A 26,471-nucleotide genomic window follows, 5' to 3' on the forward strand; every position below is an offset into this window, starting at 1 on the left:
AAATATATTGCAGTGCATAAAAATCTAATCTAGTAAATATTGAAAATGTATAAATATCTACTTTTTCAGAATACTGTAAAACAGCTCATTTTTTGTACAGTTTGAACTTTCGTCAAATTACCTCTTTGCAATGAAAGTTAACATATATATTTCCATATATGTAACACCCTTGACTTGCTTGAAAATTCTTTATCACTGTGTTCCAAGTTGTATTTCATTTTAATATTTGGGAAAATTATTTTTTATAGATATATAATATCATAATCTTGCCAAGTTTGTATACAAGCATATAGTAAACTAAACACTTCCTTAAACATTTAAATTCCTAGTTTCGCCAATACACGAAAATTGGTAAGCAACGAAAAATAAGGAATCAGCAGTTTTACACATTCACAGAGTCCTTACAAAAATAACAACCAATAAATTATTATCATTCTATGAATCTGTTACTATTTTTATAACCACTTAACCATCTTCAATGAACAATTTATTTTAGAAAATCTGTAATTCAAATCTGTAAAAATTTACTTTCTTTACACAAAGGTATAAATATATATGAGCATAAATAAACAAATCTGAGCATTCTGTTAATCAGATCATATTTGTAGATATCTTCTGGGAATCACACTTCAAAATCTTATACACATTCCAGCCAAAGCTGTTTATCTGAAATAAAAAGAAAAAAGAGGGTAATAAAAGAGGGGTAAACACATTGAATTTGCACTGCAGCAAGTGACGGCAATCATAACACACCTTTTTTGTTTTTATAAAGTTAGAGAGGGGCCTAAGTGGCCAAGTGGTCTAAGTAGTTACTACTGTAATCACTTGCCAGTTAACACTGAGGTTTTGTGTTTTGTGCGGTTGCACTTGACTCCAATCTTAGTTGACTAGGATTGTCAGTTTTCCTATCAAAGGTTGGTGGTTTTCTCCAGGCACTTCGGCTTCCTCCGCCAATAAAAACTGGCTGCCACGAAATAGCCCAAAAGTGGTGTTCAATTATAAAGTTTTTAAGTCACAAAACATGACACATAATGGTTCTTCATTTAATTTTGAAAAGAAATCTCCTTAAAGTCATATTTGACAGTGATAGCAGTTGCTGCCTCTTTTCCTTTTTTTTTTTAAATAGTATGTGCCAAACCTCAATTATTATTTCAAAACAAACGAACTAATTTCTAAAATCATTTGCTATCTGGCATGATAAAATTTCATAGCTTGTGCTTGGTTTTCAATTACATCCTTCTGTCATTTTGTGTTTTATCATTTTTTCCGATTATCAACATTTGTCTTGTGTTTTATGAAGCTTACTGATAAACAACAATAGTTATGTGTTTTATCAAGCTTATCGATAAACAGTATCATTTTTATGTATAATCAAGTTTATCAATAATCAGTACTAGTTTTATAAAGGTTATTGATAAACAGTACCAGTTTTATGTTTGATCAAGCTTATCAATAAACAGTATTAGTTTTATGTTTTATCAAGCTTATCGATAAACAGTATTAGTTTTGTTTTATCAAGCTTATCGATAAACAGTACCAGTTTTATGTTTTATCAAGCTTATCAATAAACAGTATTAGTTTTATGTTTTATCAAGCTTATCGATAAACAGTATTAGTTTTATGTTTTATCAAGCTTATCAATAAACAGTACCAGTTTTATGTTTTATCAAGCTTATCAATAAACAGTATTAGTTTTATGTTTTATCAAGCTTATCGATAAACAGTATTAGTTTTATGTTTTATCAAGCTTATCAATAAACAGTATTAGTTTTATGTTTTATCAAGCTTATCGATAAACAGTATTAGTTTTATGTTTTATCAAGCTTATCGATAAACAGTATTAGTCTTATGTTTTATCAAGCTTATTAATAAATAGTATCATTTTTATTTTTATCAAGCTTACCGATAAACAACATCAGCTTGTCTCATGTTTGGACCAGGGGCTTCTGCTCTCTGTTTAGCATGGATTTCACAGAATAAACAACCTTCTATCACAAAATATCCTGAAAATTAGATCAATTGATTTTTTGTTAAAACACATAAGAAATAAGCAATATGCAATACTTATAGATTATGGTTGATCATCTCAAAGAGATTGATTTTCTCGCTTGAGCAGGGACGGCGAATTTCAATTTCATGTCAATATCGTTAGCAACACCACATGCCTCCTTAGTTTCTAGCAATATTTTCCATCTGAAGCAAGTAGCATGATATGACAAGAGTGCACACGCTGAAATGTCTCGCCTTCTATACTAATCATTGATATTATGTTTTATAACAACTGTCACATAAACTTAACATTAACCAAGATAACTAAACATAGACCAATGAACCTTGAAAATGAGGTCAAGGTCAGATGAACCATGCCAGGCAGACATGTACAGCTAACAATGCTTCTATACAACATATATAGTTGACCTATTACTTATAGTTTAAGATAAAGAGACCAAAACACAAAAACTTAACACTATGCAATGAACCGTGAAAATGAGGTCACGGTCAAATAAAACCTGTGCGACTGACATAAATATCATAAAATATTTCCATACACCAAATATAGTTGACCTATGGCATATAGTATTAGATAAAAAGACCAAAACTCAAAAACTTAACTTTGACCACTGAACCATGAAAATGAGGTCAAGGTCACATGACATCTGCCCGTTAGACATGTACACCTTACAATCGTTCCATACAACAAATATAGTAGACCTTTTGCATATAGTATGAGAAAAACAGACCAAAACACAAAAATTTAACTTTGACCACTGAACCATGAAAATGAGGTCAAGGTCACATGACATCTGCCCGCTAGACATGTACACCTTACAATCGTTCCATACAACAAATATAGTAGACCTATTGCATATAGTATGAGAAAAACAGACCAAAACACAAAAATTTAACTATAACCACCGAACCATGAAAATGAGGTCAAGGTCAGATGACACCTGCCAGTTGGACATGTACACCTTACAGTCCTTCCATACACTGAATATACTAGCCCTATTGCTTATAGTATCTGAGATATGGACTTGACCACCAAAACTAAACCTTAAAATTGAGAAAGGAAATGGTGAATATGTCAAAGCGACAACCACCCGACCATAGAGCAAACAACAGCCGAAGGCAACCAATGGGTCTTCAATGTAACGAGAATTCCCGCACCCGTAGGTGTCCTTCAGCTGGCCCCTAAAATATGCATAATAGTACAGTGATAATGGACGTCATACTAAACTCCGAATTATACACAAGAAACTAAAATTTAAAATCATACAAGACTAACAAAGGCCAGAGGCTCCTGACTTGGGACAGGCGCAAAATTGCGGCGGGGTTAAACATGTTTATGAGATCTCAACCCTCCCCCTATACCTCTAGCCAATGTAGAAAAGTAAAAGAATAACAATACGCACATTAAAATTCAGTTCAAGAGAAGTCCGAGTCTGATGTCAAAAGATGTAACAAAAGAAAATAAATAAAATGACAATAATACAGAAATAACAACAGACTACTAGCAGTTAACTGACATGCCAGCTCCAGACCTCAATTAAACTGATTGAAAGATTATGTCTTCATGATATGAATATCAGGTACAATCCCTCCCGTTAGGGGTTTAGTATCTTGTTCACTGATCCATGAAATAAGGTCGAGGTCAAGTGAAAACTATCTGACAGACATAAGGACCTTGCAAGGTACGCACATATCAAATATAGTTATCCTATTACTTATAATAAGAGAGAATTCAACATAACAAAAAATTTGAACTTTTTTTTCAAGTGGTCACTGAACCATGAAAATGAGGTCAAGGACATTGGACATGTGACTGACGGAAACTTCGTAACATGAGGCATCTATATACAAAGTATGAAGCATCCAGGTCTTCCACCTTCTAAAATATAAAGCTTTTAAGAAGTTAGCTAACACCGCCGCCGCCGTAGCCGCCGTAGCCGCCGCTGGCGCCGGATCACTATCCCTATGTCAAGCTTTCTGCAACAAAAGTTGCAGGCTCGACAAAAAATTATCACAAAAAAAGATCAAAGGAAAAATGCACAAAATAGCGATAATTATATAATATATAATCATCAAAGATACTGTGATAGTACTTTTATTTGTCTGGAAACAATTTTTGTGGTTTTCGTGGATGACTTTATCCATGAATTTAATTGTCAACAAAATAAAATAAGAGTTGTCCAAATCAAGACATGGAAAATTCCCATGTAGGTTCGACTACCAATTATATCTAAAGAATACATTAAATATGGTCAAATCTACCAAATGCACCATGAACTACAACTGCAGACAGGATTATACCCATTTAATCTTTAAAAACCTAAATTGTACAACTTTTGACCTTTTTATTTTCATACAAACGATTTTTGATTGATGAATGTCAGATTTTTAGTAATGATATGCTATGGTAAAGTGGTCATTTTATATCCTCATAATTCTCCAACGGAAAATAATAACTTTATGGTTGGCTTTGTTTTGATTAGACACGAAAATTTACAATTCAAAGTCCATTTTTCACATTTGTTTATGTAACTGTTTTCTTCAATATTGACATGTTAATGACCTAATTAACACCTTTGATGGTTCTTAATCTGCTGATCATTCGATCTCAGGTTGATTAGGGTTATCACTATGATTAACACAGGTGCAACAATCTGAATGTTTACTTTGCAATTTCCTTCAATAGAGACAATTTGTAATCTTTGTTTCTAATGGCTTCAATTCTTCACTCTATTTTTTTTAATAGAAATCTAAAATACGAGAATTTAAGATCCCATGAACATGTAATTTTTTGCTAAAACCACGAAAAATTGATACCCACGAATTAAAGTACTTTCACAGTACAAGGCTTATAATTTTGTATGCCAGTTTATCTCAAGTTGATGCAACAATGTAATCATAATAAAATTGAGAATGGAAATGGGGAATGTGACAAAGAGACAACAACCCAACCATAGAAAAAAACAACAGCAGAAGGTCACCAACAGGTCTTCAATGTAGCGAGAAATTCCCGCACCCGGAGGCGTCCTTCACCTGGCCCCTAAACAAATATAAGACTGTTCAAGTGGGTGACAGTTACATCTACAGCCTTAACCAATATGATTCTAAGACTGTTCAAGTGAGTGACAGTTACATCTACAGCCTTAACCAATATGATTCTAAGACTGTTCAAGTGGGTGACAGTTACATCTACAGCCTTAACCAATATGATTCTAAGACTCGGATAACACCACTATAAATCATATGATATGCAATAGATTGAGTGCAATCTTTCAAAACACACTTTAGTTAATATGTATCAAGTTTTAAAAAAGTGAAAGACAAAAAAAAATCAAAAACAACAGATTATTCTATTGGTAATATGTCGACAGAAATCTTATTGAGTAACAAAAATTATGGTCTTTATGTTTGTTCTCACCTTTCTGTTTAAGATTAACACCACAGGATGTACATGTAAAACACTGTGCATGATATGGCTGTCCCTTGATCTTTACAAACACACCACTGTAAATTAAACATAATTAATTATTTCAGAATCAAAATGAATCTTTGGTACTAACTTCCATAAGAGTTCACCAAACTGAGTGTTCTCCCTAGGGACTTTTAGCTAAAACATTTGCCAAGAAGTTATATGGATATGAAGTAAGTTTTTTGTCAAAAGTTGCAGTACAAACATGTAATAATATCCTGTTCACGGCACCAAAATGTCAAGAATACATGAATTATGAATTAAGGAAGAAAACATTGCATGTTATAATATGTGTAATCGATCTATAGAAATGCACATTTATACAAGTGACAAGTCACAAGGTCTTTACTTTGAAATATAAGAAATAAGTGACATTCCCACCATATTTACAACAAGTAGATTATTACGTGCAAATTATTTCAGAGTAATTTTCTAATTTCTATCTTATCTCTACAGAATAATTGCTACTTGAGGTCTGTTGTCAAAAATTGAAATATTCTAAAATAAATATGTCAGTTTAAAGTACTTGAGAATGTGAATTGCATCCTTGGAAAACTTACCTGACCATATTTCCACACTTTACACAGTGCATTGTTTCTTGTTTTGGTGACTGGTTTTGTGAGGGATCAAACTTTGGTGCTGTCACTGATCTAAATCCACTAGGTCCTGAAAAAGATTTTTATTTATAAATTTTAATACAAAACAAGAATGTGTCCATAGTACACTGATGCCCCAAATGCACTATTATTTTCTTTGTTAAGTGGACTGTAAAATTGGGGTAAAAAATCTAATTTGGCATTAAAATTAGAAAGATAATATCATATAGGGAACATGTGTACTAAGTTTGAAGTGGATTGGACTTTAACTTCATAAAAAACTACCTTGACCAAAAACTTTAACCTGAACGGGATAGATGGACAGACAAACATATGAACTGACATACGAAAGAATGGACCCACAAGCAGAAAAACCTGATGTCACAAGGTGAGGCATAAAAATCCACCATCACTTCCAATGTAAAATTGTCCCTCTCTTATAAGGTTCCTTCAAAGGGAAGTCAATGCTTCCATAGGATCAATTATAACAGTACAAAAGAATGCTGTAACATTGTAAATTATCCCTTTCCTGAGTTTATCTTTATCAATACTGCTCTATTAAAATTGCCAAGGAGGACTGACCTTAAAAGAGAACTATAAGTTTTAAAGGTTGGAAAAAAATATACACTCAATAGCTATTGGTAAATCATAGAGAATTTATTTACTTGACAACCATTGATAAAAACAAGAATGTGTCCATAGTACACGGATGCCCCACTCCCACTATCATTTTCTATGTTCAGTGGACCGTGAAATTGGGGTCAAAACTTTAATTTGGAATTAAAATTAGAAAGATCATATCATAGGGAACATGTGTACTAAGTTTCAAGTTGATGTAACTTTAACTACATCAAAAACTACCTTGACCAAAAACTTTAACCTGAACTTTGCACTGTCATTTTCTATGTTCAGTGGACCATGAAATTGGGGTCAAAACTATAATTTGGCATTAAAATTAGAAAGATCATATCATGGGGAACATGTGTATTAAGTTTAAAGTTGATTGGACTTCAGCTTCATCAAAAACTACCTCGACCAAAAACGGACGGACGAACGGAGGCACAGACGGACGGAAGGACGAACGGAGGCACAGACCAAGCAATAACTTGTTACTTTTAAAAATTTATCTATACAAACAAATATTACTTTTAAATAGTCTCATTTTAAAACAATGCAAACACATAATAAGTAGCTGTCAAGTTGACTTTTAACACTTAGAAGTATATGGGTCAACAGTGAATATTGTTGTACAAACATTTACCGGTAGTTGATTCATCTTACGTTTGTTAAAGTGACCACAAATATTGCAGACTGATGGTACTTCAGATTATCTTTAAGTGAAGTTTAAAATGAACAAAACAAACAATTTGGACACAATTTTTGTAAACAACAAATATCCTATATTCTTATCACATATCAAAGCATTTAAATTTACTTGGGTGATGATAGGAAGGTTCAATAGATTTCAACCTTATAGTAACACATATTTCTTTGTTCATGTTTAAAATGACAATTGTTTTAGTAATAATTATTTAACTGATGATATATCTGTAATATTGTTTATTAGTCATGTCAATAAAGATAAAACAAATTACCAGTAGATATAACAAACAAAAATGTTCTCTTACATAAAAATTTAAATATAAATATTACAGGAATAAACACTTTTTTTTATATTGGACTTCAAAGAAACTAAAGGCTCACATTATCAGGCATTGCTCCACTGACTGGCAAATCCTTTGCATACATATATGAACTCTTTAACATTTGTAGCAATCTGTCTTTATTTTGGGTCTGGAATTGGTAATGAGGGTCAATCCAGAAATTGCATCAAATCTGTCAAGTGTTATTTTCAATTCAGAGTACAACTGCTAGCAAAATTATTATTAGGCCTGGAATTTTTGAATATTTTTATAAATCTTTTTCAGCAGCATTCCAGTCAGTTACAAACTTGAAAGTTTAGAAGAATGATAGCATTTTTATTTGAACATAGTTTTATATGTTTAGTATTGTAACCTTGTTGCCAAAAAAAATCTCAGTAAGTAGTTAACTCTTTTGAAGTAAAAACATTCACAGAAAATATATACAATAAAACACACCCATGCATTCGGAAAATTTCAAAATACAATGATCAAACAAGGTCCAGGGTCAAGGATAACAACAGCAACAATTCTTGTGTAAACCAGTTTTTCTTGCAAGTGGTTAAATTTACTTTAATTTTCCATATAAAAGTATTAATACAAAAAATATATGTATTTTCTGATGTTTAAACATAAATTGTGACATCTTAACTCAGTCCAAACTAAGATGCTTAAATGGACCTCACATAAAATGTTATATGACCAGAAAAGCAGCAAGAATATGTGTTAACACATCTATTGTTTCTACTGTAACTGTAAATCTCTCTGACGATCAGGCAGTAGTATAACAGTATGTAACCAGATGCTCCGCAGGACACAGCTTTATACGACCGCAGAGTTCAACCCTGAACAGTTGGGGCAAGTATGGACACAACATTCAAGCTTGATACAGTTCTGAATTTGGATTGTGATTAAATAGTTGACACAACATAGGTTTCTGACACAGAATGAATGTGGTCTAAGAACTTAAACTTAAAGAATTAAAATTTTTAAATTGGACATTTACCTATAATAGTCCAATATCCAAAATCTAAATACATGGTAAGATTCAGCATAACCAAGAATTCAATTTTTGTTAAAATCAAACTAAGTTTAATTTTGGACCCTTTGGACCTTAATGTAGACCAATTTGAAAACGGGACCAAAAATTAAGAATCTACATACAAAGTTAGATTGGCACATCAAAGAACCCTAATTATTCAATTTTTGATGAAATCAAACATAGTTTAATTTTGGGCCCTTAATTCCTAACCTGTTGGGAATTAAACTTCCAAAATCAATCCTAACCTTCCTTTTATGGTCATAAACCTTGTGTTTAAATTTTATAGAGTTCTATTCACTTATACTAAAGTTATGGAGCAAAAAACCAAGAAAATGCTTATTTGGGCCCCTTTTTGGCCCCTAATTCCTAAACTGTTGGGACCAAAACTCCCAAATGATCCCAACCTTCCTTTTGTGTTCATAAACCTTGTGTTTAAATTTCATAGATTTCTATTTACTTAAACTAAAGTTATAGTGCAAAAACCAATGTGTCTTCGGACGACGACGTCACCGACGCCAACGTCATACCAATATACGACCATAAAAACTGGAGTAGATCTATACCAAATCTACACAAGTTATAAAAATAACATTGAAAGGCATGTAACATAGAGAAAATAGGATTATTGTAAAAAAAGAATGTAAGTTGAAAAGGGAGAAAAACACACATAATTACATGCATATATTACTGTAGATTCATTGTTATTCTTTGGATACCAATTTTTGGTGAATTTCATGGGTACAGGTGAACCACAAAATTAAAAGTTTAACGAATGACATATTTTCTATAGGATAGTAAGCAGAGCTTGACAAAACCATGAAATTAAATATCCATGGACATGCAAGTTCTCCTTAATCCATGAAAATTGGTACCCGCGAAATAAATGGATCCACAGTATCAAAGTTGTTGATCAAAAGGCAACCATGTAATATTGATGGACATCATTTCATGGTGCCAATAAACGGGAGTTTTTATGATCTTGTTGCATTTTTTCAATAATAAAGAATACAACAATATTCTTAGTTCACAATATTTCTGATTTTCTGTGGACACCAGAATAAGAAACCATGGGTATTTTTTTTTCTTACTGTGACAACATTTTTTTTTGTGGCTTCAATGGTAACCTAATTTCGAACTGATTACAGTTTTTCAAAGATTGCTCACCGCCTAGTTTCAAATTATGAATTAATCTGAAAAACTCAAAATGGCCACCACAAATAAGAGAACCTTAATTCACAATAAAAACTTTGAAGCACAAACAACATACTTTCCACTTCAGGATTAGTATTAATAATTTCATGCTGATTATTGTCTTCACACTTCACACTGTTAGAGTTGTCGTCTGCTGTTTCAGGTAAGGGAGCATGCTCAGTGACCTCTGTGACCTCATCATCATCACCTGTGTCTTCTTGTATTGGCTGATATGTTCCACTGATTTTCATTCCTACAGGTGCATCTTCTACATCTAAGCTGTAACAACAAATGTAAAGTTAAATATCTTTGAATTGAGATATATAGGTGGAACTCCTCCTTTTAAAAATGGTTGGATCCACACCTGATTTGTTAACAAATTATCTTGCAATTTGTCAATTTATCAATTCAGATTTTAAAGGAAATTTCGTTGTTCATGTACCAAATTTCATACAAAGTTAAACTATTGGGTAGATATCCATTGATTAGGGCTTTCATAACCAATAACAATGTTGTGTAGTAAACTTTTGAAAATATTACCCACAATGCAATATATTCTACGAATTATATTTTGATCCTCTATAAAAAAGTTAAGATATTGACATCATATTTTTACTTCTATCATGTATTTTTCCATCTGTTGTTTCAGAGTTAATAAGGGACCTGTATTATCAGATTTAGGTCAATTGGTATTAATGCATAAAATTTCACTTAAGTATTGCTAGTTCAATTTTCTTTTTACATAAGGAAAAACAAAAACTCATTTTTTTTTAAATTTTAAGACACAGCTGTATAGTGATAGCAATGACCATGATTTCCAATAAAAAATTCATATTTAATTATTGAACAAGAATGTGTCCCAAGTACAAAGATGCCCAATCAACACTATCATTTTCTATGTTCAGAGGACCATGAAAATGGGATAAAATCTCTAATTTGGCATTAAAATTAGAAAGATCATATCATAGTGAACATGTTTACTAAGTTTCAAGTAGATTGGACTTCAACTTTATCAAAAACTACCTCAACCAAAAACTTTTACCTAAAGCGGGACAGACAGACAAATGGAAGGACGGATGGATAAAAGGATGGACGGATGCACATACCAGAAAACATAATGCCAATAAAATTGTCATGAAATATCTTACTTTTTCATTTCTTCCTGTATTCCTTTTGTCTGGACATTGTAACTTTCAGCAATATGAGGTGCAGAGTACAAGCCCATTGGAGAATTAAACTGAGCATGGACAACTGTTGGAACAGGTACTTTAGGCGATGTAGGACTCATTGGCTGACGTTGTTGTTGTGGGGGTGGCCTATATTGTTGTTGCTGCTGTTGTTGTTGTTGTTGCTGTTGTCTATATTGCTGCTGTTGTTGTTGAGGAGGTGGTTGATATTGCTGTTGTTGTTGAGGGGGTGGTCTATACTGTTGCTGTTGTTGTTGTTGGTATTCTGGTCTTGGTGGTTCATACTGGCTTGATTGTCCAAATGGTTTCGCTGAACGATTGTGGCTACTTCCTATTTTTAATGACTCCTAAATTTTCAATGTATTGAAATATTTGTTATTATTTTAAAGTGAATGATATAAATTGTCTAAATGAATCTCAGAGGATAAGTTGAAAATTAATAATAATAGATTGGTTACCAAGGGTAACATATGGAAATGGAATTGTACATTAAGTAGATTTTCAAAAGATCCATTTTCATTAGTTTATTGATATTGTTAATTTATAAATTAACTGTTTACAAAATTTAGAATTTTTTGAAATACTAAGTCTTTTCTACCTCAGGCATAGATTACCTTAGCTGTATTTGGCAACACTTTTAGGAATTTTGGTCCTCAATGCTCTTAAACTTCATACTTTATTTGGCTTTTTTTTCTAACTTTTTTGGATTCAAGCGTCACTGATGAGTCTTTTGTAGACGAAACGCGCATCTGATGTATATATAAAATTTAGTCCTGGTATCTATGATGAGTTTATTTATACATGATAACTGATATAAAATTTATTAAATTATGTGTTATAATAAGTTCTAGTTTGTATAAAAAAAATCTACTGATGATTGCGTTTTCTATATTTGAAAAATTCTTTAATTGCTCGGAACATTACTTTAAAATTTTTCTAATTTGCCTTCTTATGGTTTGTCATCCATGCAGAGATATATTTCTACATAAAATTTACAAAGGATGATAATAAATAACCAGCATCTAACATATTTGTGTACAATCTTATAAAAAATTTCAACTGCATCCAAATGACTTTTGAAGTTTCACAAGTAACATTGTTTAGACTGAGTTGTTATTTATACAGTATTCTATAAGTATGATAAAATGCAACTACATTCAGGTTGCAAATCTTTCCATGCAAATCGGATAAATAACCAAACTCTTAGTTGGCATATATATATAATGAACATAAAATGTATGCGTTATTTCCAAGTTGATGTGACCACATACTACCTTAAGGATTATGTACCCTTGTGTTGATTCAATGCTAAACATATGGAAATTATATAGCAAATCCACAGCCTTTCCCCTTATACTCTCATGTTTGGCAATTCTGTGACTGATAGATAGAGGATTATTGCATGCAGTGTTAGTATTGATTTTCTTCAAACAAGTTTATTAATTTAGTTATTGGATAAAACAAATATAAATATGGACCAAATCTAGTACACCTTTCAGGGTGCGCTCAACTTTAGTGACTCAGCATGAGGTTTTTGGAAATTAAAGGTTGTTTATGACTTTTTGTAAATTACAAACGCTAGCACATCATAGAAAATCAAGTGAGTACTCTATGTTTAAAATTTTATAACAAATCTCTCTGCACTAAAGGCTGTGGATTTTCTATAAAAATCTTGGTTTATTTGCCACAAAGTCCCCGTTTTCTTTTGAATGCACAGAACAGTAACTAATTATGCTTTGCACAAAGTTTCCCCTTGGTATATGTACAAAATGGTCTATCTTTATTATTAGGTCTTTCCACTTTTCTGTGGAAAGCCTATTGTATTTGTTCTGATTATTATTATTATTTTTTTTTTTTTTTCTTCCGCCAAATTTTGTTCTTGCGATAAATGTTTGTTTCGCAATATGTTGCTTAGATTTTTTTCATATTGTATCGTATAGTTTATGCGCTTTTAAATTTCACCCTGCTAAGCCGAACCATTTTCTTTGTAAGAGTTATCTCCCTATTCACTGTTTGTCATGTGTGTGCATCTCCTTCGTAACAAAATAAGAAAGCGACAAAATTCTTTTTACAAATTGTTCGTTACATCCTCAGGAATTTTTGGCTAATTTGGATCGAAGCGATTCGATGAAATTTTATAGGAGTTATGTACCTTTACGGAATAAATTTGTCGGTATGTTTTTTTAACTCATAAACCGTTAACCGTATAACCCTGGAATGTTTTTATTTGAGTCCCCTGGGTCCTAACTTAGAAAATTAGGTCAAGGTCAAAGGTCAAGGTCATATTTTAGATTTAGATATGTCTTTGATTTCCCTATAATTCTTGAATGGTTATAGATACAGAAAATTTAAGCAGTGAAAAATGTTCAGTACTTCAAGGGGCAACTTTGTTACATTATGACTGTATTGGTTTTACCATTATGTAAGGGACATAACCCCCATTGATGGTTTATAAAAAGCCATTATTAGGCAAAACTCTTAAACAAAAGGTCCTTGACCCATAGGGTCTTTTGCAATGACATTGTGAAGCAATGACCTTGACAAAGGTCACAAGGTCAAGGTCATGTACATATGTGATTTGGGGCACGACTTGGAAGAATTTTATGTGTGTTTGCCAACCAACCAACCAACCAATCATGATCAATCAATAATGATCAATCAACAAATCATGATCATGATCAATCAACCAATCATGATCAATCAACCAATCATGATCATGATTAATCAATCAATCAATCATGTTTCCGTCTCATGTGTTTAATATAGGGTTCAAGATCTCCTTTGTTTCTTTTTCGCTGTTTCAATTGACCCTTTCCAACGTGTTTAACCAACCAACCAACCAACCAATCAACCAACCAACCAACCAACCAACCAACCAACCAACCAACCAACCAACCAACCAACCAACCAATCAATCAATCAATCAATCAATCAATCAATCATGTTTCCGTCTCATGTGTTTAATATAGGGTCCAAGATCTTTGTTTCTTTTTCGCTGTTTCAATTGACCCTATCCAACGTGTTTAACCAACCAACCAACCAACCAACCAACCAACCAGCTAATCAAGTAATCAATCAATCATGATCATGATCAATCAATCATGTATCCGTCTCATGTGTTTAATATACGGTCCAAGATCTTCTTTGTTTCTTTTTCGCTGTTTCAATTGACCCTATCCAATGTGTTTAACCAACCAACCAACCAACCAACTAATCAATCAATCAATCAAGTAATCAATCAATCATGATCATGATCAATCAATCAGTCAAGTAATCAATCAATCATGATCATGATCAATCAATCATGTTTCATGAAAAATTGAAATTTAATATTGTTCTTGCGTCACTTCTGAAAAAAAAAATCCACATGTACTCTGAAACTACAAGTACAATCGACCTCAAAATTTGCAGTCAGCAGTGCATACATGTACTAAAAGTTCATAAAAAAGCTTGGTGCGGATATCTCTCAAGACTTTTCCTAGAGAAAAAAAATGGCAATGCCCTAAAAATCGCTTGCTAGGTCCGTAAATCTCAGTGACATCCTACAATAAAATGTCCGCTCCTAGATTAAAATACTAATCTGTGTTACAAACTGGTGCTGAAAAATGTACATTTTAAGAAAATAATCATTAAATGCGTATTAAAGTTACACCGGAACAATTAAATCCAAAACATGCACTGCTGGTGAACTGTGATCAAAATGTCAATTTCCAACAATGACAAAAGAAATTACATTGTGTACATTTCGTCTCTATACATGTTGTCTGTTCAACATCCCGACCTAAAGAGAAATAAAAATACTAAGTTTTCGTTATTATAAACCCAAGTCACGTGATGTCTTCCCCATCTGGCGCGCGCTGGACCTAAAATAAAATAAAAACTTTCCAAACTAAACATGAAACTTTTCTGGTAACAATAATATAGACCCCATACAGAAACAAACAAACAAACAAACAAACAAACACCCCCCCCCCCTCCCCCAATTCAATTAATTTTAAAGGGGGAAAGACCCCCTACAATTGCTTTTTTAAAGCAATTGATTTATATTGTAAAAAACCTTTTTAACCATTCTGTTCCGTTAATAAAAAAATTAAAAAAATCTCCCCGAGACCCCCTTTTGCCCCCCCCCCCCTTTTTTTTAACCCTCCACTTACAACTGAATATAGGTTGTGTGCTATCTATCCTATCAACGGAAAACGAACGACAACTCCAGTTTTTTCCATATTATTAGGTCTTTCCACTTTTCTGTGGAAAGCCTATTGTATTTGTTCTGATTATTAGGTCTTTCCACTTTTCTGTGGAAAGACCTATTGTTTTTCTTCTGATTATTTTTTTTTTTTTCTTCCGCCTAATTTTGTTCTTGCGATAAACATTTGTTTCGCAATATGTCGCTTAGATATTTTGTATATGATATGGAACAGTTTATGCGCTTTTGAAATTTACCCTGCGTAAACGAATACTTTTCTTTGTAGGAGTTATCTCCCCAAACACTGTTTTCCTTGTTATCGCATCTCCTTCGCAACCGTAAAAGATTAAGACAAATTTATTTTACAAAATTACTCGTTATATCCTTCGCATGATTTGTCCTATTTTGACCGAAGCGATATGACCGCTCCATATGAGAGTTATTTCCCCTTATGCATCTGATATAAGTGATATGAATTTCTATCTTATAAATCATAAGTGATAGAGACCTAGGATCTTTTGATTTGAGGTCCTTGGTCCCAAAAAATGAAAATTAGGTCAAGGTCAAAGGTCAAGGTCATATTCTAATATTTGAATTTGGCTTATTTTCACTTATATCCAAAGACTGTATAAGATATCAACAAATTATTTTTACTAAATTGTTAGTTGCGACATGTCGTAAGATGTAAATTTTGATTGCAAGCGTACGTTGAATGTAAAAGGGAGTTTTCTCCCCTCTTGTATTTAAAAATACGCGTTTGGTGATATAACTCATTAACTAAATATAATTAAGACCTATGGTCTTTTGATTTGAGGTCCTTGGTTTATGACCTTGAAATTGATCTCAAGGTCATAGCTTAATTTGACGTTCTAGATTTTGACCTTTGCTTTTATTCTATATGTATACATGATAAAGATATACAACTTTTAGAAAAAGGTATCAAACCATTAAACCTTGAAAAAAACCAACCGGAAATGACTTTTTGTAAACCGGAAGTAGCTATTTTTTTGTACTTTATTAATATAAAAGTATATAGAACCAGATATTTTTGGAATCAGTGTCAAGTAAATATTCAAATATAATCGGAAGTAACATTTTTCAAACCGGAAGTAACAAATTATCTCCCTTATTTAAAAAAAATGAATGGAAACAATATATTTTTGGAATCAGCTTACTAGGAGCTATCATTTGACGATTGAAATGACATTTTAAACTTAGTTTCACAACTTTTCATATCAAAATACATTGTTTTGATGGAAAGACCTTCAATTGTTCTCTGAACAATTGGTTTTTAATTCATAATATTTGTTGTTTTGATACTATTGCAGTTTGATAAATTTGTACTTAACCGGCTACAGAAGGGATAATAAACCTTAAAACAAACTTGTATCAGATGTGGGACAGATGTTAAAATTATGCAGACTGAAAAACAAAATGCTCCTCTCCTATAGAAGGCAGGGCATAAAAAAAATAAGATATTCTAAATGAATGCATTTGTACCAGTGGTCCATCTCTGGTGAGGTCTGTTTTCTGGACTGCTGTAATGGTATCTCCAGTAGCAGTCTTTATTTGACGTAATTCTTGTGGACGTAGATCCGACAAGGCTGTTACTTTTGGTTTCCATACTTCTACAGCACCTCTGTAAATAAAATAAGTTAATTTCAGAAGTTTTCTCCCATTTATATTATTTCAGAAGTTGTCTCCCATTTAAAATATTTCAGAAGTTGTCGCCCATTTATATTAATTTATATTATTTCAGAAGTTGTCTCCCATTTAAAATATATTTCAGAAGTTGTCTCCCATTTACATTATTTCAGAAGTTGTCTCCCATTTATATTATTGCAGAAGTTGTCTCCCTTTTATATTATTTATCAAGAGTTTTCCCTCATTTACCAATTTAGGAACATTGAATATTCTTTTAATTTGTAGATAATGCATGTAGAATAATTTTTGTGACAGTTGCAGATCAAAATTGACTGATGCAAGATTTCAAATTGGCAATTGATCAGGGGTTCAAATGCAGAGGTCTGGTTCCTTTAAATTTGATTTAAGGTCCTTTTCAAGTTTGATAATCCTTTTCAAAATACTAAACTTGATTGAATAATAAATGCATGAAAGAATTCAGTGGCAGATCCAGAAATTTTCTTAAATTAGGGCCCACGGACTGCCCAAGATGGGGGTTTGCTCCGGTCGTGCTTCACTGATTCCCTAAACAATCAACCAATTTCTTTCCAGAAAAAGGGGGGGGGGGGGGTTGAGGCCCAAAAACCCCCTCTAAATCTACCTTTGGAATTAAGGTTTTGCTTGACATGACAATGTATTGCTATGACTTTTGATTAAAAGAGAATGATCAAAACTGTTTTCAAAAAAGAAAATTTTAATTCTTTTGATATATCAGAAGACATGAAGTAAACATATATATATCTAAAGTCATATAGCTCCTTATATATGGAGGCTTTTATACATCCTTGACTTTTAATTGTTTGGGTTGAAGATTTCAAATTTTCGTGATAAAGGTAAGTCTAGGAGCCTGTAATTCAGTGGTTGTCATTTGTGTATGTGTTACATATTTGTTTTTCGTTCATTTTTTTTACATAAATAAGGTCGTTAGTTTTCTCGTTTGAATTGTTTTACATTGTCTTATCCGGGCCTTTTATAGCTGACTATGCGGTATGGGCTTTGCTCATTGTTGAAGGCCATACGGTGACCTAGCTATAGTTGTTAATGTCTGTGTCATTTCGGTCTTTTGTGGATAGTTGTCTCATTGGCAATCATACCACATCTTCTTTTATAGAAAAGCACTTTGACAAACCAAATTTATTTAAGGAATGATGGTAATATTTTTTCGGTCTATGAAGAAATAACATAAAAAATTTGGTGCTCACTGAATAACGCGCGTAGGGGGTTATTTAACAGTGTGCACCACATTTTTTATGTTATTTCGAATAGACAGAAAAAATATTGCAGTCATTTCTTATAATTTAATTCTAAATTCCATTTTAAACAGTAGAAAATCATAAAAAAATGTTAATGATGTCATGGTGACATGACTAAATTATGTCTATGGGCTCATAACAAAATAAAGTCAGCCAATCAGAATATGTGTTACATCCAAAATTAATTTATAAAGTGTTATTTTCATTAGAAGACAGCAGAATATAATAAATGTTAAGATTTATGTCATTTGGATTCTGATGGAGAATAACTTTTTTGTATTTTTTTTTAAATTGTGCACTATGCACATGAAGGGCAACACTCTACTTTTGATATCAATATGTTTATTTTTAATAATTGACCTTAACAGAATTAACTATAATTCAACAGAATAAAATTATGCAGTACTGCTTTGATTTTGACCAAGTAATTAAGAAAATTGTTATGGTGAAATGTTTATGGAGAAATTCACAAACAGTACAATAACCTACTGTTTATCTCTTCCCTCAGACCATAACTATGACACTTATTATATTAATGATCAAAAGATGCAAGAAATATCCCATAAATATCAATTACATTATGAAATTATTACCTGACTACAGTCATGTATATTTCATTGCCAGATCTGATCATCTCCATTTTAGCTTGTTCATGTGATAGCTGATCTGTGTTGGCATTGTTAATGAATAGGATACCATCCCCTGCCTGCAGACCGGCCCTATCTGCTACACTATTTGGATTCACCTAAAAATAAAGATTTTAGCTGCATTAAACTTTCATGATTAAAACTTGTCTTTGGTTTTGTAGTACATGTATATACCAAATACACAACTCACGGTAGGGTACAACAAAACTAATTACCTGAAAAAGATCACTATATGACCTTTTTATATGATTAAAGCTTGTCAGGGAGTTTAATATTTAAGTCTATTTTTCAAAATTTTTAATGACCAAATGTTAGTGTTATAACTGGTATGTTGCATAAATCTGTACAAAATCTGTTGGAACTGTGAAATACTTTCCTCCATGAAAACAAGAATAATTCATATAAAGCAAGAAATTAATCAGAGCAATTTATGTTATTTTACAAATATTAAGATTTGCCAGTAAGTCCTAAACAGGAGAAATAATCTTATTTTTTTGCTTGCTCTCATTTTAATGAAAAATCTAATTTGGATGAAAAAAATTAAAATACATTCAATAATAAATACAACCATAACTTTTCATGAAAATTAATATATATAATATTCCCTCTCTTACATGAAGTTGCAATTCAGTAAAGTATAAATTACTTCCCTTTACAAGAGCAGATATTTAAAAAATTCATACTTGTACAACAAGCCCTAACTCAACAATTTCAAAAATGTCTGTATATTTTCTCCTCTTGTTTATGTTTAAAATAATCAATGGTTGACAAATTAAGAGATATTTTCCATGACAATAATCATCAGGAATTTAATACATTAACTGGCTCAATAGAGAAATATGTAGAACAATACTTAGATCTCTATAAACGAATCTAACATTATCCTTTAAGATAGGTCCGAGGGTCAAAATAAACTGTTGGTGGCAGAACACAGACTGTTTTAAATGCCTTACTACATATGTCATAATATATCGAGGAATGATTTATTTTAATAGCATTTAAAAATAAAAGAAAGTAGTTTAAAACATGATCTATAGCTTTTATCTTTTTTTCTTCTTTTTTTTTTAAAAGAAAATCTTCATTTTTACTACTAACATGACTAAACTGTAAAATAATAGGAAATGTTTACTAACTCAAAGTCTCTGTGACAGCGAATTTTAATTTGAATTTATATAAAGAAATTTGAACAGATTTCATGACAGATATTAAATAAAAACCAAAACAATACACTGGCATTTTCAAAAACAAATTATGTTTTCATATGTATATATGTTACATGTTTATTATCATTATTAATGTATTACATGTCACAGACGTTCCAAATCATGCTGGCCTTTGTCGAACTTTAGAGGATATCACTTCTGCTTTATGATATATATTAACCTTTGATTACATAATAGCTTTCTAAATACTATAAGCAGTAACATGTAAACCCTTCAATATGAAATTGGATTGGGATACATACATGTACTACGTGCTGCCGGAATAAATTGAGTGAATTAGCTTTATTGGTTTTAGATCCAGATTATGAATCCCAAACTTGTCCATATATATATCATTAAAAGGTTGACCATTATTTAATTTATAGATAATTGTCTCAAAAAGAAGCTGGCAAAATATCATTGATAATGTATTTTTTGACAGTTTACTCCAAAGGATATTCACCCAAATTAGAGTAATTAATGAAAAGAAAATAATAGGCTTCTAGAATATAAATACTAATTACTATTAAATTAGATTATTATTAACACATGTATACCAACCCCCTTCTTCACCCTCACTATAGCAATATCTATACTACAAAATTGTAAATATGATCCAAGCAAGTATTTGTTTATTCAAAACATGTTTGACATTACAAATATAATACAGTTTTCATTCACAATACAACTACACCTGTATGTATGTAACATGCATGACCTTATATGGGAGTCAGTGAAAGTGATACCCTTATTCTATTGGCTGGATGCCTGTTTTCATTATTTTTAATACATATTTGTATTTTCCTTGTAAATTTTATAATGATTTCACATATGAACTCATGTAATGAATATAAATGAGTCTTTTTTCATTAATATTAACTTTTTAAGTTATTGTTACAACTGAATTCGAAAAAAAATTCGCCTCCAAACAACTTCATAGATCTACTGTATCTTCCATTAACCCACTGGATATTCAACCTAAACTTTACTTTCTTTAATTGTCCACTTTACTCTCATTTTTATCAACGTTTACCTACCGACTGTACAGACAGTGGAATGTTAAAATCCGTGCCACCCTGCAGACGAAATCCCCATGACACACCCGAGTCCCGTCGGCTTAATCGGATGGTTAAAGTTTCTGCAGGTCTAAATTCCACGATAGACATCTTGTCAAATTGTCCTAAATGTACAGTTTTCTCAACACTAATATATTCAGAGGGCAGCTAGTGCAAATAACAAGATGCACCTTATATCGAAAAACATTAATAAATAGTGCTGTGTATTATGGTCTTATTTCGTTTCGGTGCCGTGTAATATCGTAAAAAAAACTTATAACCAAATAGACTAGTAATACACCATAACGGGCTACGAAAGACCCTGTTTAAAAAATGTAACTATGAAACAAATAAAAGTAATTTTCGAATCAATATTTCAGAGATTTCTCACTCATTAAACAACGAAATTTTTGGTACATTGTTTCATAAATAACTGTGGTATCTGTAATATTTTAATAGTGGAGAATGGTAACACATTATCTTTCCGCGGTAATAAGTTTGATCTGTGAAATCGCGGGAAAAGTAGGCGTAGATGAATGTATTTCCTTTCGGAAATGATTCACCTTTTGGAATGAAAGCCCCGCCCATCTCAACGTTTATGGGCGTGTCGAAGATATGTTAACCCCGTTTTGATTGAAAGGCAATTAGCATACACACAATTACATGACGTATTGCACATTTTACACAGTTCCGGTTATTACCTGCTATTTTTGACACCTTTAAAAACGAAAATGGAAAGACTTTGATATAGGAATCTATAACACGTCAAAGCGAGATGTAAAGCTACAGTTGAACACAAATTATGAACATCCGTCTGTAGCATTACAAGACATATTTCTTCATCGAATTTGTCTAGATGCTGTATGCAGACGCCGGATGATATGGAACCACCGAAAGTTGATCTTTATCACGAAAAACAAGTTAAAGAACTATGTGCTCTGCACGCATTGAACAATTTGTTTCAAGACAAAAGGGCATTCAGCAAAAAAGATTTGGATGAAATTTGTTTAAAGTAAATTTTAAAACATTTAAAACCCTTTTGATTATTATTTACATGTTGTCATGTAGTCCAAATTAATAACTTTGTCTATGATGTCTTGAAAGGCTTTTTTCTTTGACGCCTTATGTCAAAGCAAAATTTAAAAAAAGCATTCCAAGACATCTTATTATTTTTGACTAGTTTTTATGGTAGTTGATTATGTTTCAGTATCATTTAACGAAGCTTTTGTCTATAAATTATATCCCCGAGGAACCAGTAATGACGCACCTAACGTTGTGTTTGTCTCTGCATTTAATCTACCATTTAAAAGAAAAAGAAACACGGAATAGAATGAAAGATTGATCACTTGTTAATGTATTTCAATCATTAAACAGTTGATTTTTGAAACAGTAAAAGCAATAAAAATCATGTTTGCTAACATTACAAACGGACTGTCAACTTATGATGGGTACCAGTAATGACGCACTATAAACAAACCAGTAAAACCACTTGCAGTGTACCTGATGTTCGAAAAATTGCTTCAATCCGGATAATTTAAAGTTAACACTATTCAACAAATTTAATTTTAATAACAAATTTTGACATTTACAGTCACTTTTATGATCATGTTGATAGCAACACAATTTTTTTCATTAATTTAATTGTAACCTATATTTTATTTCAAATTTTATATAAAATTGTTCAAAATTTATCAAAGTGACATATATATTCCATATACTTGAAAATAAGAAGTAATTGCATTCATAAAACAACATTGACATTAAAACATTTATCAATGTATACTTCGTACAATGAATGAAAAAAATCGATAAACAATAGAAAATTATATAAGCGACGATCATTTGTTCTACAGTGATTCCCGCTTAAATGTAAAACCATGTCACATGACAGTCATATGATTTGAAAAACACAAACTGGGGCAGCATGTGCATACATACTTTTGCCGGCCAAAGTGGATTTAGGACTGATAATCATTCTGGGAAGGGTAGACTGTTTTTGACCTTAATAAAATGGCAGAAATTGCATTATCTTTACTAATTCAAGCAATAATAACATTTCTGGACAGAGTTTGAGGCATCTATGTTGTAGTCATATGACCTTCACCATCATGTTATGAATAGTAATTATCGATGACGTCACATCTTTTGTTTAGAAATATAAAACCCAAAACTAAATTGGTGCGTCATTTCTGGTCCGCGTCAAAACAGGTACCAAGACGATATGGGTATATAGGATTCAGAATTTGGGAAAGCGAAGTGCAAACTCACGCTTAAGTATGATAGGGTTCTCTTTATGAAGGTCATGACGAATAACGGTAAAAACATTGCCATATCACGTTTACTGTAATTTTTGGTGCATGACAATAAAATGTACTCTTAAGAATTTGATGAATCATGTTAAATTTTTTCCCCAAAAAATGTGAAAATAAAAAATAGAAGATGTGGTATGATTGCCAATGAGACAACTCTCCACAAAAGACCAAATGAAACAGAAATTAATGTACAACCTTCAACAATGAGCAAAGCCCATACAACATTTTGAGAAAATTGTATAACACTTGATTTCAACTCGAGTTATTTGATTTAAATAGTAATAAAAAAACTTGCCGAAGGCAGGTTTATTATTGTATTAAAATTAGATAACTCCGGTTGATATCAAAGGCAAGTTTATTATTACTATCAATAAATTAAATAATGAGAGTTGATATCAAGCTATATCCCATTCTCACTCGATATGAAACTTTTAACTCATTTACTATATTCATGATAAATTAATTTTTTTCTGGGTATTTCTGATTTCAGATGGAATGTATTAAGAAGTTACTTTTCAAAACTTATTATATTAAATAATCAAGTAAAAGTCATTTTAATGGTGTCAATGTACTGCATTAGAAGAATAATTAACTGTATGTATCATATGTGCTTTGTCCAATAAAATATTTGAATTTGAATTTGAATAAAGTCTTCTTCTTTATCATATCATTGCTGCAAGGTCAAACATTATAAAAATGTCAACAAAGTCTTGTATTTACCTGTGAAAAAAAATAATTCCTCAGAAAATGATTGCTTCAAGTAGAAAAATGTACCCAGGCTAGCAGTCCTTTTAACAACATTATTCCAGTGATGATGATGTGCCTAAATGTCTATTTATACTAACTTCTCTTTTGTAGCTTGTCTCCAGAATGTTTTATAAATCCCCACAGAAGTTTACTTGGCTTTGGAAACTATGATGTCAATGTATTAATGGCAGCAGTCCAAACAAAAGAGTGTGAAACTATTTGGTTTGATAAACGAAAGTAAGTTTACTGATCATAATGCATACATTGTATTATGATTTTAAGTTTTTGTTTTCGGATAGTAATTTTAATCCTATGTTTCTATATTTGTAAGCGTGACACGTGAAAGTCAAATCATTGTGCTGTGAAAACAGGAATCGAAGTCTAGCTGGACATGGGAAATTACAAAATAAACTGTTATCACAGAGATATGTCTCCAGTCTGCACCGTTAGCCACCAGTCCGATGCCCCAGACTAGTAAATATTGATTTGGACTAGTGAAAATTTTCAAAATTTTATATAGTCATAAAGGGACAAGTTTTGATATTTAGATTCTGGACTAGTAGATGTAAAAGTTTTTGGCGCAGACTGTGTCTCGCTTTTTTGTAATTTTGATAATGCAATTGTTGAAATAAAAAATAGCAACACTTTATCATGTAAGTTTAGCAAATATTCAAAGTCAATGAACCATGGCGGAAGGTACATGGTTAAACAACCTCCATGGAAATGAGATGTGCCAATGCTAATACAACTGCATTCCAAATACCATTAACTTATCATAAGTAGTTCTCTTTAAACAAACCTAAACTCAAACAAATACATATAAACTAAGCAAAATTTCAAAGTCAATAAACCATAACTGAGGAGAAGGGTAAAAAAATTTCCATGGTAATGAGATCTGCCAATGTTAATACAACTGCATACCAAGTATCATTGACCTACCTCTAGTGGTTCCCTATAAACTGACCTAATCACAAACTAATACATTAAAACTAAGCAAAAAATTTTGAAGTCAATAGACCATGAATGAGGGGGCGGGGTCAAATAATCTCAATGGTAATGAGATGTGCCAATACTTATACAACTTCATACCAAATATTTTTGACTCGGCACTAGTGGTTCACCATAAACTAGACCTAATCACAAACTAATACTTTGTGAAGCTGCCGTCGTCGCCGCCGACACCGGAAACAGCATACCTATGTCACACTTTTTGACTCTGTCAAGCGAGACGAAAAAAATGATAATTGCTGAGAATTGCTTACGTAAATTAATTGGGATCCGAGAACAGAACCCCCAATGAGACTATCTTTAAAGGAAAACCCTATCCCCCAACCTATAAAAAAATACAAAAAAAATGAATAAAATACAGGTTTAGAGGAAACAAACTTATATATTATTAATGTCTTACTGAACTTAAGGAAGAATTGAGATTTTTGCATGGTACATGCTCTTGTTATGATTGTCAAATTATATTATTGTTTTTAATATTTTTCAGGGATATCAGGTGCCTTTCTCCAGATAACATATTTGGCTTCATTCTGAACACACCTTCGGACTATAAATGGGGATTTTTTCATCTACCTTTCAAGAGAAAACATTGGATATCATTCAGAAAAATAGGAGATGCTTATTACAATTTAGACTCAAAATTAGAGTCGCCAGAACTCATCGGTGACGATAATTTATTACTAGACTATTTACAGTCTGAACTACATGAGGGTGATAAGGAGTTGTTACTAGTTGTTAGTAAAGACATAGCAAACTCAGGGTTGTGGAAGCATGCATATAACAATTTAGAAAATGGGCAACTTAATTCTGTGCACAAAACCGAGGCAAATGACAATGAAGTGTCTAACGGAAAAGAAAATTCAACCTCAAAACCAGTTCTACAGTGCATAGATGATTTATGATTCTGTTAACATTAATATTTACTATGTTGTTTTAGATATATGTGAAGAAATAAAAAAAAAGTAAACTATGATGAACTTTTTCGTGTGTATGTCATATGAATACAAAGAGATGTGGGCTGTATTTTAATGACAAGCAACTAAACAACAAATAAACATCAGACAAGAAGTTTATGGCAACTAACAGCAGTCAACACAAAACATGCGTCCATATTGTATCCTAAGCTCTAATTCTATCTTACATTTGGACCAGTTTACATTCATTTTGATAAATACATTAGAATTTTTTTCCTGGGTACTAAATAACAGTTCCTCCAATTGAACGTCATATATAATTGGGATCA

The 26,471-nt window shown here is 31.9% G+C and overlaps 2 protein-coding genes across 3 annotated transcripts; one reads left to right on the forward strand and one right to left on the reverse strand.

Annotated features, from left to right (window-relative positions):
- Nucleotides 1-516: 516 nt before the first annotated feature.
- LOC143044209 (PDZ and LIM domain protein 1-like) lies at nt 517-21,398 on the reverse strand. Of its 2 annotated transcripts, none has more exons than XM_076216132.1 (9): nt 21,144-21,398; nt 18,851-19,002; nt 16,822-16,960; nt 11,097-11,482; nt 10,025-10,227; nt 6,040-6,145; nt 5,429-5,514; nt 1,904-2,003; nt 517-666 (listed from the first exon to the last, which is right to left on the reverse strand). In XM_076216132.1, the coding sequence occupies exons 1-9, from the start codon at nt 21,270-21,272 to the stop codon at nt 663-665; spliced, it is 1,305 nt and encodes a 434-aa protein (XP_076072247.1). In that variant the 5' UTR covers nt 21,273-21,398; the 3' UTR covers nt 517-662. The 2 variants fall into 2 exon arrangements, with proteins under 2 accessions (XP_076072247.1, XP_076072248.1); XM_076216133.1 differs by having other exon boundaries at nt 528-666; nt 10,157-10,227.
- Nucleotides 21,399-21,784: 386 nt separating this feature from the next.
- On the forward strand, nt 21,785-26,201 carry LOC143044201 (josephin-2-like). Its single transcript, XM_076216104.1, has 3 exons — nt 21,785-22,173; nt 24,332-24,457; nt 25,716-26,201. Exons 1-3 carry the CDS (start codon nt 22,025-22,027, stop codon nt 26,128-26,130), a joined length of 690 nt encoding a protein of 229 aa, XP_076072219.1. The 5' UTR covers nt 21,785-22,024; the 3' UTR covers nt 26,131-26,201.
- Nucleotides 26,202-26,471: the final 270 nt, after the last annotated feature.

The sequence above is a fragment of the Mytilus galloprovincialis genome, chromosome 9 (genome assembly GCF_965363235.1).
Source record: "Mytilus galloprovincialis chromosome 9, xbMytGall1.hap1.1, whole genome shotgun sequence".
Classification (NCBI taxonomy): Eukaryota; Metazoa; Mollusca; class Bivalvia; order Mytilida; family Mytilidae; genus Mytilus; species Mytilus galloprovincialis.